The sequence below is a fragment of the Python bivittatus genome, unplaced genomic scaffold (genome assembly GCF_059951505.1).
Source record: "Python bivittatus isolate LINGU-HERP-01145 unplaced genomic scaffold, Pbiv_v1 ctg000070_np1212, whole genome shotgun sequence".
NCBI lineage: Eukaryota > Metazoa > Chordata > Lepidosauria > Squamata > Pythonidae > Python > Python bivittatus.
In genome coordinates this window covers 23,402,531-23,419,956 of record NW_028277034.1, presented here as the reverse complement: position 1 = coordinate 23,419,956, position 17,426 = coordinate 23,402,531, and the positions used below count along the sequence as shown (strand labels likewise).

At 38.8% G+C, this 17,426-nt stretch overlaps 1 protein-coding gene across 3 annotated transcripts in view; it reads right to left on the bottom strand.

Moving 5' to 3' along the window:
* Positions 1-95: 95 nt before the first annotated feature.
* OTUD4 (OTU deubiquitinase 4) overlaps positions 96-17,426 on the bottom strand; it is a 39,914-nt gene continuing 22,583 nt past the window's right edge. For 2 of the 3 annotated variants that reach the window (XM_025166894.2, XM_025166896.2), the window contains exons 14-21: positions 16,855-17,017; positions 15,198-15,339; positions 15,021-15,076; positions 14,845-14,934; positions 13,753-13,882; positions 11,375-11,638; positions 8,707-8,747; positions 96-5,559 (exon numbers count right to left, since the gene is read on the bottom strand). In XM_025166894.2, the coding sequence (XP_025022662.1) occupies positions 4,375-5,559; positions 8,707-8,747; positions 11,375-11,638; positions 13,753-13,882; positions 14,845-14,934; positions 15,021-15,076; positions 15,198-15,339; positions 16,855-17,017 (2,071 nt within the window). In that variant the 3' untranslated portion in view covers positions 96-4,374. The remainder of the gene's footprint in view (positions 5,560-8,706; positions 8,748-11,374; positions 11,639-13,752; positions 13,883-14,844; positions 14,935-15,020; positions 15,077-15,197; positions 15,340-16,854; positions 17,018-17,426) is intronic. The other variant, XM_007428627.4, reaches the window with a different exon arrangement.

The window sequence follows — 17,426 nt, the reverse complement described above, 5'->3', positions numbered from 1 at the left end:
TGTGCATAAAGCCTTGTTCTGAGGAGCAAGATTATTGGTGAGTTCTTACTCCGTTTCTGCTACCCAGTTGCTTGTAGTAGAATACTGGGGTGGGGAAAAGCCTTGAAATACATCATAAATAACATATCTAAGGGATTTCATTAGCCATTCATTTTACATTATTTAAGAATTATCAGCAGGTATGGCTTCTGCTAATGATGATATACCTGCTCCCATATTTTGGAAGTCTAGTTCATTTGATTCATAATCAAACTGAAATTTCAATGCTTGTAATGGCTTGGAATTTTCTTAGAAACACAAGATTGCAAGGCCTAGTGATTAAAAAATACATGTTTGAATTAATAGCTTATACCAGAGTATTTTACAAATCCTCTAATCTGTACCTTCACTATGTTTTGGGCTAGATATTCTTATAAAATCATAAAAGCTTTACTGAAAAAACAGAATTGTATACAGGTAGTAGTCCTTGCTTAATGACCGTGCATTCAGTAACCATTTGAACTTACAATGGTGCTAAATGAGTGATGTGACTAGTACTTGTAGTTGCGGCTGTCACAGCATCCCCACAGTCATGATAGCGATCCAGGTGCTTGGTGGCCAGCTTGCAATTATGTTGCAGCATCCCATGGTCACATGATCACCATTTGTGACCTTCACTGCCAGCTTCTGACAAGCAGAATCAGTTGGGAAGCTGGCAGGAGGTTGTAAATGGCAACCATGTGGTGTCACGCTGAATGTTGTGGGATTCACTTAATGATGGCAACCAGAAGTGCTGGAACTGCCGTTGCTAAGCAGTGCGGTCACCTGACCTTATGCTTTACAATGTCCCTTAACAATGGAAATTCCAGTCCCAATTACTGTCATTAAGCGAGGACTACCTGTACTTGCTTAGTTTAGAAATATATTTTACCTGCATGGGATTCAATCTTTCATAATCAGTCTGCTAGGTCTGCAGTTCCAAACTGTATTGTAGGATAATACAGCAATATTCAACATCTGTTGGACACCACACAAACTACATGTCTAGGGGCACTGTGGAAAAATTACCAAGACACTATGGGCACCATGAACTGATCAAGTTTGAGAACCTTCATGCTAGGCTGACTGGCTTTTCTTTCCCAGTTTCAACTAATCAATTCTAATAGTCCTAATACTGCTGTTTGGAGGCCCTGCTTCTCTTTCCATTGAGAAGCTTTTTAACTTGCCATCAGCCAGTAATAGGAGCAGCAGTTAGATAATTTACTTGCAGGTATCATTTTTTTATCGGAGAGGAAAAATTGCACGTTGGAGAAGGTTCCATGAAATCATGATTGGCTGCACAAAGAAGCCTTTGTAAATAAAGAACTATACAAAACTCCTTTTCTACAGTTTAGTTGTAAAGAATAATATAACCACTTCATTTTGGCGATTTCAAATTGTTTTGCGACTCATCTGCATCAGGCCCCAGATTAACCCCAGTTCATGCTGTTATTTCTTTTGCCAAAATTAAATGAATACGGTAAGCCTTTGCAAGGCAAAAACATATATTTCTAGCCATATGAAAAACTGGACACATCTCCAAGTTGAAAAGGGTCACTTATCCCTTATAAAGGCAGCAAATATTTGAGAACTGACACACACTAAGAGTTTTTAGTTTAATTCTACTACCCTTCTGTTGATGCTGATTATAAACAAATTATCCTAAACATTTAATACCAAGTTTTGAAGTAGCCAGATTTCTCTCTAGGTTATTTTTAGTTTAGTTCTTCTATTTCAAATGATGCTGCGTGTATCTGTATAGTTAAGACCAACACTGCATAACACATTATTTCCTGAAAGCTTTAACTCTTCAAGTTTATTCAGTGATAAACCAGGGGAGTTTGGCCTTATCTCTTTTACACTGCAACTTTTCATCTGTATATTTTCTTTATCTACTGTAAAGATGAGCCTGTAATATGCTTTTTCTGTCAGAATACAAGTTGACAGGATCAATGCTTGGTATTAAATTATGATAGCTTATAATGGCAATATTCCTTTTTTATAGTTGCCACACCACTTGCTTCCTCAAATAAGCTGTATATATATAAATAAGTACTGTGATCAAAGTAAAGGGCATTATCAGTTTGAGAAAGTTTGAGGAAATAGATAAACTAGCATAAAGGCAACTGTGATTATATCTAAGCTTCACATTCTATAATCCTATGCATACACATGGACTGTTCCAAAAGGACTGGGAACTGACTAAGCCATCTTATTTGCACTAGACAGTCCTTTCCAAGAGCCTTTTCATAAGTCTGTTTTGTTCATAAGTCCAACCAAGTAAAAAGTAAAAGAGGAGGCAGGGCAGCGGTGTGGGCAGAGGAGTCCTGTCTTGTACTGCCAATGTGCTGCCAGGTGAGGCAGGAGAGGGGGTGGTAGAGGAGGAGAGGGGAGCAAAGGACAAGCTGGTGGGGTGCGGTATACTCTGTTGCTGGGCAAGGCAGGAGAACTCCACCCTGTCCTCGGCCACCACCCCCTCTCCTGCCTCACCAGACAACGGAGTGTGCCGCATAAACTAACCCTTTCTGGGAACTCTAACTCCAATGCAAACCTCAAATGCAAACAGAATGTAGGAGAAGGTGAGAAGGCGAGAAGAGGTTAGTTTGCAACGTGCTGCAGACTAACCCTTTCCTGCCTTCTCCCGACCTGACTTCCAGTTCTGACTTCCAGGTCCATCCTGTTCATATCAGTGAATGTTCACAACATGAAAGTTTGCAAGTAGGGGACTGCCTGTACTGGGAAATGGAACAATTACTTAGAATATGTGGGACTTTCTGCCTTGATATATATTGTTTATAGAACAAAGGACAAAGCTAAATTAGTTGAATTTTCAGTGCTCAACTTATTTCAGCTGGTGACAAACATCTTAGTATCCATTGCTTTTTGTTTTACAAATGGTAGATAGTATTTTTGTTTTTTTAACAAAATGGTGCTTAAGATTTCTTTATATTTCAGGAACCAGTGATTTGAGCTGCAAGTTAACTTTCAGTTAGTTTCAGTCCAAAACTTAAGTCACTTCTGGTTATTTACAGTACACACAGAAGCACATACATAAACCACTCATATCAGTTCAAATCTATATCAGAAAGGGCAAACATTTAATTATACAACATGCATGTGTATATGAACGGAATTTATCAAGTATCACTCAATGCACCTGATCAAAAAAAGTTATGATAAAAAGTAACCATCACCTTTTACACAATATATATATATGTGTGTGTGTGTGTGTGTGTATATATATATATATATATATAGACAACTGTACACAAATCGGTTTTACAGAACAGAAAAAATGGAGTGTACATTTGCAACATTTTGCAATAGAGGAAAGCACATAGATTGACGATGTGAAGTTAGAAATTTCATTCTATGATAACCAAATTTTGTTTTTAAAAAAATTAGCACTTTTTATAAAACAACGCAAACATGTTCAACAAAAGAAAAAAAGCCTCAATAACCCATAGTACAGGACAACTGCAGTTTTAATCTATTTCATGCATCTCTCCCATAGTTTGTTTAGGGAATTTTCAGTGCAAAACTATCTTAAAAGTTCATTTGTAACAGGTGTAAAATTATTTTGAAAATGCACAGCATCTACTTTTGTCTTATATACATATTTCCGCATAGGCACTATTATAGTCATTCCTGCATTAGGACTCCTTGGAAGAATTCATCACCAAACTGAACTTACTACCCACTTTATATATGGGGATTCCTGATTGCTTTGAGTAGTTCAAGAAAGTGTGTGTGTGTGTGTACACTCACACACACACAATACCACTATGAATAAAACACAATAAGCCATCTAAGACACAAAGATATGTGACTGCAAAAAATTAAGGTATTTTAAGTGAAGCAAAATAAAATCTCACACATTCAAGTTTCACAAGTTTTTGAGATGAAAAGCTTTGGATTGGAAGCACATCAAAAAAAGTCTAGAAAGTTGAGTCCTTAAACTCAACATACCATATGCTATGCTATACAATGTATTTGGTGCATCATTCTTTATTATCATGTACCAAATAACCACAGTAACTTTTCATTATAACTTGCTTTTCTTCTTCCCTACCACAAACTCAAATCTTTGTGGGAAAAATAAAACTCAAACAAAAACATACTTTTTATATTTCAAACACAATAGTTATTTAGTCTTCAGAAATTAAATAAAACAAAATTAGTTTTTACCAATCACCAAAAAGTTATAATACATAACAGGTTAAATTTCTGAAAGGCCCCACATCTTCCCTTTGACAAAACAAAAAAATTCTAATCTTTAATGAAAACAGAAAGAATGCAAGTCTTGAGTGTATTTCTCAGCATTCATACACATGCTGAATGTCAAGATTTTGATACTTAAGACAACTGCTGCCCTCGATGACCATCTCCCATGTTAGAGCGTCTCCTCTCATTCCGATATGGCCTCCCTCTGAAACTGCGGTGATAATGGGAGCCTTCCCCTCTATTTCCAGTAGGTGACCCCTTCCATGGTTCCTCATTTTTTGGATACTGATAGCCTCCTCTCCCAGGAAGATAGCTCCTTTCGCTTCTCGGTCTTCTACCACCGCCGTAAGTTTGATTATAAAATTGTTTTGACCGGCCACTTCTAAGCATATCAGATACTTCATGCTCATCTTCAGAGCTTTCTTCCCTTGCCCTTGGTACCCTACTTTCCTCCCCACTTACTGATAGAGATGCATTAGGTTTGTTACTCTTTTCTTTATGGCCAAGAACATTTTTTAATTCAGTTTTTGAAGTTGATGCTGTTCGTCTCTTGATGTCCTGTGTTTCTGTGGGAGGGAGGCTTTGGAGTAGAGCTTTTGCTTGTGTAGCAGGTGGGATAGCAGGACTTGTCTGCTGATCCTTAGGCACTCGGGTTGAGGTTTTGTTTAGGATATTACATTCACTCTTGGTGGCAGTTTTAGGGAGAGGTATGCCTTGGATGTTTCTTTCACCCTTGGCTTTCTGAAGAGGCTCTGCACATTCTGCCACCAGAACTGGAGAAGTGTTCTCCTCAGACAAGACCGTATCACTTCTCTTGGCCTCAGGTGGCACCACTTGTCTCAATCCAGAATTTTCAATATAACCTGGAACAGGATATCCATACCAAAATTGAGGGAAAAGTGATGTAAGTGGTACAGAACCTAAAAATGGATTCTGCCCAAATGGAGGTTGCGGAAATATGTTTTTGCCTCCTAGGGACTCTTCATACCCAGTGTGTAATGCTTGTGCTGGATTCTCAGACTCTACGCAGACAAGTCCTTGGCTTTCAGGCACTTGGGTAGCATGTATAAACAGGGGTGTGGGTGAAGATATAGTATCAGTCTGCAGAGTTTGTCCATTCATCCTGACTTCATTTGGTACATGGAAGTGTCCATCTATTTGTTCATTTCCATTTTGTGTCAAGGGTACCTCTTGCATCCAAGGATGGTGAGAATACATTGCAACTGGCACCTTTGGATACATTCTACAGGCAGTCAGGCAAGCTTGATGTAGAGGGTACAAATATGAGTGTGGCGCCCACATGGGACAGCTGTATGCCTGAAGAATTGCAAAAAAGATAATACAAGGTAATTTTCATTAAACTTTAAAATTAGATTAGGTCAGATTATTATTTTATAAATTAACTATTTTTTTATTGCAGGATGTTTTATTTCATGCATAAAATAATTGTCCTAGGCTGAAGATGTGCTCTTATAGATAATGTACTAGTGCCCTTTCTTATATATTTTTGTTACAAGTATACCAACACTCTTAATAAAAGCATAAAAAATCTAACAACATATGCTCTGAATCAGCACATATGCAGGAAAATCATGTGCCATTGCTGAGAAGATCCAAGTCATGAGGTTACCAATTTACAGCAATAGATGATGCTATATTCAAGGCAATGTAAAATTAAACCTGCGTTCAAAACTAGCTTGACTCTTGTTGATTTCTTTAACACCCCCTTGAAGTTTTCTTGACAACAATAAGGAAGTGGTAGGCTGTTGCCTTCTGCTGAGGTACTTTTTTTTTTTTTTTTAATTCCCCAGGCTAGCCTATAGTCTTGGTATTTTCTGGAGCCCACATAACATTAGCCAGCTTCCAACACTAATTTTATAAACAGAATTCTATCCATTGCTTTGTTTTTTATTATTCTTCCATGGTAATATTTTTTTTTAAAGTATACAAATGTGTAGGCTAGACGTAGACAACCTTGAGCCTTCTAAATGTGTTGAACTACAATTTCCATAACCTTTGTAAGTGGCCATGATGGAGGGAACTAATGGGAATTAAAGTCCCAAACATCCAGAAAGGAATGGTCATTTCCCCTGGGCTGAACAAAAACATGGACAACAAGCAGAATTGCTCCACTGCCCTGTGCAAATGTGAAATAAACAGATGTGAATTATAAAGACTCGCTGTATAAACCAACTTTTTCTACAAGATCTTGCTTGGTAAGTGTTGTAACTCTTATTTTAAAGATACTTTTGCAAATAAAATCACTATTTTTATTGTGATGTATCTTGGAAGTCTTTAAGTTAATAAGCCAGAAATACAACAAATAAAATTTGTATAAGATAATTTTGGGGCATATGTGTAGAATACTGGTGAGCTGTTCTGTAGAGCCAGTTTGGTGTAGTGGTTAAGGTGCTGGCCCAGAAACCAGGAGATTGTCAGTTCTAGTCCTGCCTTAGGCATGAAAGCTGACTGGTTATTTTGGGCCAGTCACTTTCTCTCAGCCCAATCCACCTCACAGGGTTATTGTTGTGGGGAAAACAGGAGGCAGGAATATTAGGTATGTTCGCCACCTTGGGTTATGTATTTATTTGGCATTTTTATCTACCTATCGAGTCCTTCCCAAGGACTTATTATTCCTCTGCCTTTTTAATACGCGCACACGCACACATACACACACACACATACACAGTACTGTGCAAAAGTTTTAGGCAGGTGTGAAAAAATGCTGTAAAGTAAGAATGCTTTCAAAAATATATATTGTAATTGTTTATCAATTTACAAAATGCAAAGTGAGCAAACAAGAAAAATCTAAATCAAATCAATATTTGGTGTGCCTACCCTTTGGCTTCAAACCAGCATCAATTCTTACACTTGCACACTTTGTACACTTGCACAAAGTCAGGGATCTTGTAGGTTTAGAATCAGGTGTATGATTAACCAATTATACCAAGCAGGTGCTAATGATCATCAATTTCATATGTAGGTTGAAACACAGTCATTAATTGAAACAAACAGCTGTGTGGGAGGCTTAAAACTGGGTGAGGAACAGCCAAACTCTGCTACTAAGGTGAGGTTGTGGAAGACAGTTTCATGTCACAGGTCATACACCATGGCAAGACCAAGCACAGCAACAAGACACAAGGGAATTAGATTGCATCAGCAAGGTCTCTCCCATGCAAAAATTTCAAAGCAGACTGGAGTTTCAAGATGTGCTGTTCAAACTCTTTTGAAGAAGCACAAAGAAAGGGCAACGTTGAGGACCGTAGACACATGAAACACACATCATGCTTACTTCCCTTTGACATCAGAAGACGTCCAGCAGTGCCATCAGCACAGAACTGGTGGAAACCAGTGGGACCCAGGTACACCCACCTACTGCCTGGAGAAGTCTGGCCAGAAGTGGTCTTCATGGAAGAACTGCGGCCAAAAAGCCATACTTCCGACATGGAAACAAGGCTAAGTGACTCAACTATGCACGAAAACATAGGAACTGAGGTGCAGAAAAATGGCAGCAGGTGCTCTGGACTGGTAAGTCAAAATTTGAAATATCTGGCTGTAGCAGGAGGCAGTTTGTTCGCCGAAGGGCTGGAGAGCGGTACAATAATGAGTGTCTGCAGGCAAGTGTGCAGGCAAGTGCAGTGAAGCATGGTGGAGGTTCCTGCAAGTTTGGGGCGCATTTCTGCAAATGGAGTTGGAGACTTGGTCAGGATCAATGGTGTCCTCAATGCTGAGAAATACAGGCAGATACTTATCCATCATGCCATACCATCAGGGAGGCATGTGATTGCCCCCAACTTTTTTCTGCAGCAGAAGAACGACCCCAAACATACAGCCAATATCATTAAGAACTATCTTCCGCGTAAAGAAGAACAAGGAGTCCTGGAAGTTATGGTTTGGCCCCCACAGAGCCCTGATCTCAACATCATCAAGTCTGTCTGGGATTACCTGAAGAGACAGAAGGATCTGAGGCAGCCTACATCCACAGGAGATCTGTGGTTAGTTCTCCAAGATGTTTGGAACAACCTACCTGTCAAGTTCCTTCAAAAACTGTGTGCAAGTGTACCTAGAAGAATTGATGCTGTTTTGAAGGCAAAGGGTGGTCACACCAAATATTGATTTGATTTTGATTTCTCTTCTGTTTGCCCACTTTGCATTTTGTAAATTGATAAACATAAACAATTACAATATATATTTTTGAAAGCATTCTTACTTTACAGCATTTTTCTCACCTGCCTAAAACTTTTGCACAGTATTGTATGTATATGTATATGTGTGTGTGTGTGTGTGTGTGTGTGTAGATAAAAAGGCCAAATCCAGTCTAAATATTTGGCTCACTCTGCGATCAACAATAATGTTAATTATTATACCCTGAGCTAGTTATTCTAATATTACAATTTTTAAACAATATTTTAAAATCATTCAGCTTTTGGCCCAATTCTACCAAAACAGAACACTGACAGTTACCTTCACACCAAGATTGAAGAAAAATCTGAGGATATTTTTATCTACATGAAAACAAACAAAAATATTGTTCAGTTTATATATACAAATTAGAACACTGAAATTCATCAACAAAAATGTGAATTTTACAGTTATATTGGGTTACAGTTATATTGGTTTATGTATTATTCCAATACATTATAGAAAAAAACTAAAGGGTTAACACTACTCTTCAATAATAAAATGATTCTATTATACAAAATACTTACAGTAATGTCTATGTTTATATGGGGTTTTTTAATATGGCGTTAAGGGCATGGGAGAGATGAAGAATTAAGCACTCACAAATAGCAACAATCTTGTACACATCGCAGGTGCCAAATACTTTGACTTCTTTCACAAACACCAGCACATATTGGTTCTTAATATTATCCACAGTGGTTCCAGATCACATATTCCCAATTGTCATTTAATTTGTAAAGTGTGTTGTTTTCTAGATCAAGCTGATCATATATTGCTAGAAATGGAATATATGCTAAACTTATTTACTGGGATTGATCTCCACTGAACATTCAACTGTATACTGTAACAGCTGGAGTGAGGAAAGGACAAATTAAGGACAAATTAATAAAGATTTTAGCATGTTACTTAACTTTTCTTTCAGTAGTTATTACTCACACTTTTTGGTAATCAAATCTATCCAATAAAAATATACATCAATTAAATATTTAGCTGGTCTGCAGCCCTTGTTTATACAGGTAAAACTTGAAAAATTAGAATATCGTGCAAATATTCATTTATGTCAGTACAGCAACTCAAAAGGTGAAACCAATATATGAGATAGACGCATTACATGCAAAGCGAGATATGTCAAGCCTTACTTTGGTATAATTGTGATGATTATGGCGTACAGCTTATGAAAACCCCAAATTCACAATCTCAGAAAATTAGAATAGTGTGAAAAGGTTCAATATTCTAGGCTCAAAGTGTCCCACTCTAATCAGCTAATGAATCCATAACACCTGCAAAGGGTTCCTGAGCCTTTAAGTGGTCTCTCAGGCTGGTTCAGTAGGAATCACAATCATGGGAAAGACTGCTGACCTGACAGTTGTGCAGAAAACCATCACTGACACCCTCCATAAGGAGGGAAAGCCCCAAAATGTAATTGGAAAAGAAGTTGGATGTTCCCAAAGTGCTGTATCCAAGCACATCAATAGAAGGTTATGTGGAAGGGAAAAGTGTGGTAGAAAAAGGTGCACAAGCAGCAGGGATGACCGCAGCCTGGAGAGGATTGTCAGGAAAAGGCCATTCAAAAGTGTTGGGGACTTTCACAAGGAGTGGACTGAGGCTGGAGTTAGTGCATCAAGAGCCACCACACACAGACGGATCCTGGACATGGGCTTCAAATGTCATATTCCTCTTGTCAAGTCGCTCCTGAACAACAAACAATGGCAGAAGCGTCTTACCTGGGCTACAGAAAAAAAGAACTGGTCTGTTGCCCAGTGGTCCAAAGTCCTCTTTTCTGATGAGAGCAACTTTTGCATCTTGTTTGGGAACCAAGGACCCAGAGTCTGGAGGAAGAATGGAGAGGCACACAATGCACGATGCTTGAAGTCCAGTGTGAAGTTTCCACAGTCTGTGTTGATTTGGGGAGCCATGTCATCTGCTGGTGTTGGTCCACTGTGCTTCATTAAGTCCAAGGTCAACGCAGCCGTCTACCAGGAGATTTTGGAGCACTTCATGCTTCCTTCCACAGACGAGCTTTATGGGGATAGTGACTTCATTTTCCAGCAGGATTTGGCACCTGCCCACACTGCCAAAAGTACCAAAACCTGGTTCAATGACCATGGGATTACTGTGCTTGATTGGCCAGCAAACTCGCCTGACCTGAACCCCATAGAGAATCTATGGGGCATTGCCAAGAGAAAGATGAAGGACATGAGACCGAACAATGCAGCCGAGCTGAAGGCCGCTATTGAAGCATCCTGGTCTTCCATAACACCTCAGCAGTGCCACAGGCTGATAGCATCCATGCCACGCCGCATTGCGGCAGTCATTGCTGCAAAAGGGGCCCAAACCAAGTACTGAGTACATATGCGTGCTTATACTTTGCAGAGGTCCGATATTGTTCTATTTCCAATCCTTGTGTTATTGATGTCATGTAATATTCTAATTTTCTGAGACTGTGAATTTGGGGTTTTCATAAGCTGTACGCCATAATCATCACAATTATACCAAAGGAAGGCTTGACATATCTCGCTTTGCATGTAATGCGTCTATCTCATATATTGGTTTCACCTTCTGAGTTGCCGTACTGACATAAATGAACATTTGCATGATATTCTAATTTTTCGAGTTTCACCTGTATATACTTGGGAAATAAATTATGATCAGGATTCTTTTGGCCAGCTTGTTTCAGTTATCATAACCACTCAGAAAATATATTGAATAAGAATTCAGCTTTTCTCACCAAGAAAGTTCATTCTTAAGTTAAAATAAAAAATAGATAATCGGATGAGACATTGGAAGTTCACATACTAGCCTTCCTCTTCATGACTGTCCCAATTTTATGGAGTTTTATATATACAGCATTTTCCCACTGCTGTCGCCACCTACACACAAACACACATACACACGCCCCACTCTCATTTTGACAAGGAAAATGTTATGCATGAGCTCAGACAACTCTTACCATTTGGTAGATCTTCTCCTGTACCACACAAGGAGTATGGAGGAATAACAACTCGTTCCCCCTTTTCATTAAGTGGGAATCCAGGGTACAAGGGATCCTGGTAAAGATTCAGCGTCTGAGGCATAGGTATTAAAGGCTGATTAACTGCTTGGAGTGTTACTGGAATGGCAGCAACTGGACTGGAGGTTGCCTGATTCAGAGTGGAATCTAGTCCAGTTGCTGGTGTTGGTATCACAGATGACACAGGAATCTGGGGTGGAACACCTAAGATATGAACAAAGGAAAAAAAAAACAATCCTAAGTCTAAGCAACTGAAAACAGAAGCTATTATCTTCAAATTACCCAAGGCAGGCAGAGAAAAGTACAAATTCAACCAAACCCATTATTGATGCCCCTTGCAACCAGAATGTTGGCAGAGCAGAGGATGAAATGCAAGTACAGCATGGACTTGCTTCATTTTTCAGTTGTAAAATATTATGGCCTCAATTATGGAAGGTTTAGGGATTCTTATTTCAGTATTACTGTTATAATTACTTTTTATTATACATTGCCACAAGTTCATGTGGAATGCAGGTATACAGTGGGGCAAAAAAGTATTTAGTCAGCCACCAATTGTGCAAGTTCTCCCACTTAAAAAGATGAGAGAGGCCTGTAATTTTCATCATAGGTATACCTCAACTATGAGAGACAAAATGGGGGGAAAAATCCAGAAAATCACATTGTCTGATTTTTAAAGAATTTATTTGCAAATCATGGTGGAAAATAAGTATTTGGTCAATATCAAAAGTTCATCTCAATACTTTGTTATATATCCTTTGTTGGCAATGACAGAGGTCAAACGTTTTCTGTAAGTCTTCACAAGGTTTTCACACACTGTTGCTGGTATTTTGGCCCATTCTTCCATGCAGATCTCCTCTAGAGCAGTGATGTTTTGGGGCTGTCGCTGGGCAACACGGACTTTCAACTCCCTCCAGAGGTTTTCCATGGGGTTGAGATCTGGAGACTGGCTAGGCCACTCCAGGACCTTGAAATGCTTCTTACGAAGCCACTCCTTCGTTGCCCGGGCGGTGTGTTTGGGATCATTGTCATGCTGAAAGACCCAGCCACATTTCATCTTCAATGCCCTTGCTGATGGAAGGAGGTGTTCACTCAAAATCTCACGATACATGGCCCCATTCATTCTTTCCTTTACACGGATCAGTCGTCCTGGTCCCTTTGCAGAAAAAAGCCCCAAAGCGTGATGTTTCCACCCCCATGCTTCACAGTAGGTATGGTGTTCTTTGGATGCAACTCAGCATTCTCTCTCCTCCAAACACGACGAGTTGAGTTTAGACCAAAACATTCTACTTTGGTTTCATCTGACCATATGACATTCTCCCAATCCTCTTCTGGATCATCCAAATGCTCTCTAGCAAACTTCAGACGGGCCTGGACATGTACTGGCTTAAGCAGGGGGACACGTCTGGCACTGCAGGATTTGAGTCCCTGGCGGCGTAGTGTGTTACTGATGGTAGCCTTTGTTACTTTGGTCCCAGCTCTCTGCAGGTCATTCACTAGGTCCCCCCGTGTGGTTCTGGGATTTTTGCTCACCGTTCTTGTGATCATTTTGACCCCACAGGGTGAGATCTTGCATGGAACCCCAGATCAAGGGAGATTATCAGTGGTCTTGTATGTCTTCCATTTTCTAATTATTGCTCCCACAGTTGATTTCTTCACACCAAGCTGCTTGCCTATTGCAGATTCAGTCTTCCCAGCCTGGTGCAGGTCTACAATTTTGTTTCTGGTGTCCTTCGACAGCTCTTTGGTCTTGGCCATAGTGGAGTTTGGAGTGTGACTGTTTGATGTTGTGGACAGGTGTCTTTTATACTGATAACAAGGTCAAACAGGTGCCATTACTACAGGTAACGAGTGGAGGACAGAGGAACCTCTTAAAGAAGTAGTTACAGGTCTGTGAGAGCCAGACATCTTGCTTGTTTGTAGGTGACCAAATACTTATTTTCCACCATGATTTGCAAATAAATTCTTTAAAAATCAGACAATGTGATTTTCTGGATTTTTTTTCTCATTTTGTCTCTCATAGTTGAGGTATACCTATGATGAAAATTACAGGCCTCTCTCATCTTTTTAAGTGGGAGAACTTGCACAATTGGTGGCTGACTAAATACTTTTTTGCCCCACTGTATATAAGTAAATGAATAAGAAACCACAATAGCAAACAGACGTACATATATATATTACCTGTAACTTTTATATGTATTTTATGTAACTTTAAATTGGCCTCTGCATACTAAATATAGGTTAGTATAGAAGTACTAACAAAAGTATGATATTGCAAAACCTTATTAGCTTGGGATTAGAAGGGTTTTTCCGTTGCAAACCTGATAGTCCGTAGGCTGTTGACTCACTTGACCAAGCTGGCATAATAGCTGGTACAGAAGGCACAGTGGGAGGCAAATGTATTTCAGGAACAGTTGAAGATGGGGTAGCATTCACACCTGATAAGGGTTCCTGTAAAGACCATATGGATTTTTAATACATTTTAATTGATTTTAATATATTTTTAAATTAAAACAATCAAGTTCAATTTTAAACTCAGAACAATATTAATTATGCAACTTTATAGCCCAATTCTTTGCCCAGTCCCTTTGAGTTCAACCAGTCTTGCCTTCCTGGAAATATGCAGAGAACATGGACTAAAGTATAATTCATGCAAGACATCACCATTGACAACATTTTTATGCATGATCAGATGCACATACAACATCCTTACTGTAAGGCAATTTAAAGCATATTAACAGCATGCATTACGAAGTCCTACCATCACACTGGACTTTGGTAAGGGGCAACTCAATTTGAACCAGCTTATTATTCACTCTCCCTTGCCCACATACTTCCTCAGTCCACAAGAAAAATACAAAAGAATAATTCTGTTTGATCAGATCAAAAATGTATTTTCCAGCATCCAGCCAAATATTTCTTTGGAATGTACACAGCATAAAAGAAACAATCCTTCAGTATTTGGTATTTATAGATATACTATCCCTGAACAAAGTGATTCTATAAACGATCATAAATTAGCTTTCAGGTTAAACTGAAAACAGACCAGGTCAGTTGCTCTGTTTAACTGACTCCAAAGGCATTCACACTGAACAAAGCTGAATTTGTCAAGTGGCAGAAATCCAATAAAGCTACATTGTTGAAAGACTTCTGATACTGTGGGACTCAGTAGCATTTATTAGACATATTGAGTATCCTTAATTAAGACACTTATCTTTAGTGAACAACTCACATTATACAGATCCTAGTAATTCTAACAGGATTTTGGCAATATATATTCTTAGTGGATGTATTCAAGATTCCAACTGACAGGCATATGAATATAAGTGATTTGCCTAAAACTCAGGTTTGTGAGACAAACTGCAATTACTGTGATCTTTCCACCTGAAAGGGCTACAGACATTTAAACATACATCTCTTACGTGTTCAATAGGAGGTGAATCAATATTTCCATTGCTTGAGGGAGATGATATACCTACAACAGCTATATCCTCCTTAGTGTCCTGCAAGTTAAAACGGATACTTATGAGTATTCATTTTGCAAAAGAAGAAAAGGTGATCGGGATGCATTACAGCTCACCATGCTTACCTTAGATATTTTGGGATCCAGCTTCTGATGTGTAAGAATCTGCTCAGGATTAGACACTGCAATAATACATAAGAAAACAGCACAATTAATGAAACCACAAGATGCTATAAAGCAGGTGCAATTTAGTAGCCTTCAGATGTTTTGAACTTCAGTAGCAATATCTGCATTTGTTCATACCTTTCTCATCCTTTGCTTCTATATTTTTTCTTGTCACCTGTTGTTCCTTCAGGTTGCTGATTCTTCTCCCATTAGGAACTCGGGGGCTTTGCCATCCAGAGGTCTCATTAGTCTGTGTAGCTACCTGAGACACAGATGGATTCTGAAAGAATTGAATACTGTGAGAACTGACAGAACTCCTCATTTTATATGAAAGTCCTGGTCACAAGAGCCACAAAGTCCTTTCAAACCTTAGGTTGATATGTTACCATTAAGCCTTAATTGTTTTACTAAGCTGCCCAGTAAGATGAAGTGATCTTACCAAAATGAATTCTGAGTCTTCACTGATTTTTTTACAAGGAAAACAGTAGGCTTCCTAAGATGTTATGTTTTTAGTAATAGTGTTGAGGATTGCAGCCTTATAAATCAGCTTCTTGCTTTAATATGCAGTTAAAATCCAAGTCAGTTAATCTCCCCCCAAACTGAGAATGCATTATTAAACACCCAATCTCAATAACAAAAGAAAAGTGCTAATACCTTGTTTTAATCATCTTTTCCTTTTGACCTCCAGGTAGTTCCAAGAACTTCCTGGTTTTGAATCCCAATCCAAGTCATTTGTTCCTGTTCTGAATATATAATCTCAGAGCCTAATTATCTGCACAATTCTGATATAAAACACAATGGCCAGGACTCAAAGAGCTACTATTTTTGGTGTGGTTTTTTTTCTTCCTTTGCCTAGCAAACATACTGCATCACAAAACTCCTTCTGACTTTTAAAAGCAGTATGAGGAAAATACTATTTATCAAACAAGAATATTACTGGAAGAGAGGAATACCATGATATATTGCATCTGTCCAGCCTATAAACAAAACCAGGAAGATCAGCTCTGTGGCTATGCTCCTCCACCATACTTTCTTAACTTCATTGTAAATGAATATCTGAAAACTAATTTCTGCTCAAATTAATTCGTAAGATGAATCTTGTGAATTACCAATAGTATAAGACTTTTCTGTAGGGACTACTATAGGGACAAAGACTTTTCTTTGTCCCTACAGTAGTACCTATCCAATTTCCTTTGTGCTTCTTAATTGAGAAAAAGAAAGTGATATCTACAGGCAGGCCTACATTTAGTTTTAGGAGTACAAAGTGTATTGTCCCCAGCACCTCTCTCACTTAACTTGTCTGGCTATCAAACTGATCTCTCAGTGTGAAGTGGCATCTGTTTAAGAGCCAGCACTGTCAATAATGGCACCAAGCCTTAACATGGTAATTAGAGATGGGTCTAAAGTCATTACCATGGTGGTGCTGGTCACTACAATTAGCTAAGGTACATAAGCTGTGGAGCTCTGAAATGCACTGGACTCTAATATGTGCCTAATTAAGCTGGATGCTGGTGCCAACATTGCCTGCAGGACTCCCATGTTCTGAAAAGAAAACATTCTAAAATTTGGTTTATCGTATGAGATAGCTTGGGATTTGGGTGCAGAAAATCTGCACTGTTCCAGTACCATCATATATACCAGACTCATCTGGCAAAGCAAAATGTATCAGGTAATATTTCAGTTGTGAGAAAAACAGCAGCAGTTCAGCTGTCCCTTTCATTATTCACTGGAACAGAAAAATGATGTGCTATAGTCCAGAATACATACAGTCCAATGAGAAACCCAGCACACATACCAAAAGTGCAGGGAAAGCTTCTTCATCCTGGAACTGAATTTCATAAAGTGAATTAACTTCATCTACAGCCTGTTTCTCTTTATGTTCCTCTGGAGAAAGACCAAAATAGTTACAATCCTTGTTTGGGTGGTCCAATTCTTGTACTCTCTCACAATCCAGCTTTCTGGAAAGAAAAGTTTTACATCTGTTGAAACGGCAACACTTAGCATCATCCCCCTTGAACAGCAATCCAGATATTCATTTGGTCTTGTTTTTAGAAACTGCTACCAGGGCACTGCATATACAATGTATAATAGCCAAATGGTGCGTCATCTGATGTTGATTGCTTTGATTGGCCAAGCTGCTAATTTAAAGGCTAATCCTACATTTAAAACTAATCTAAAACTTGTTTTATCACCGGATAAAAGCAAAAGCAAAACTGTTACTGTTTGAAACCTGTGTTTAAACTTCTGCTAATCCAAGGGATAAATCTAATACTCTGAATTATCACTCACTTTAAAAGCATTTAGTTTCTCATCAGGAATCCAAGGAGAATAATCATCCTAAGGAAAAGTGTGTCAATGTCGCAAAAG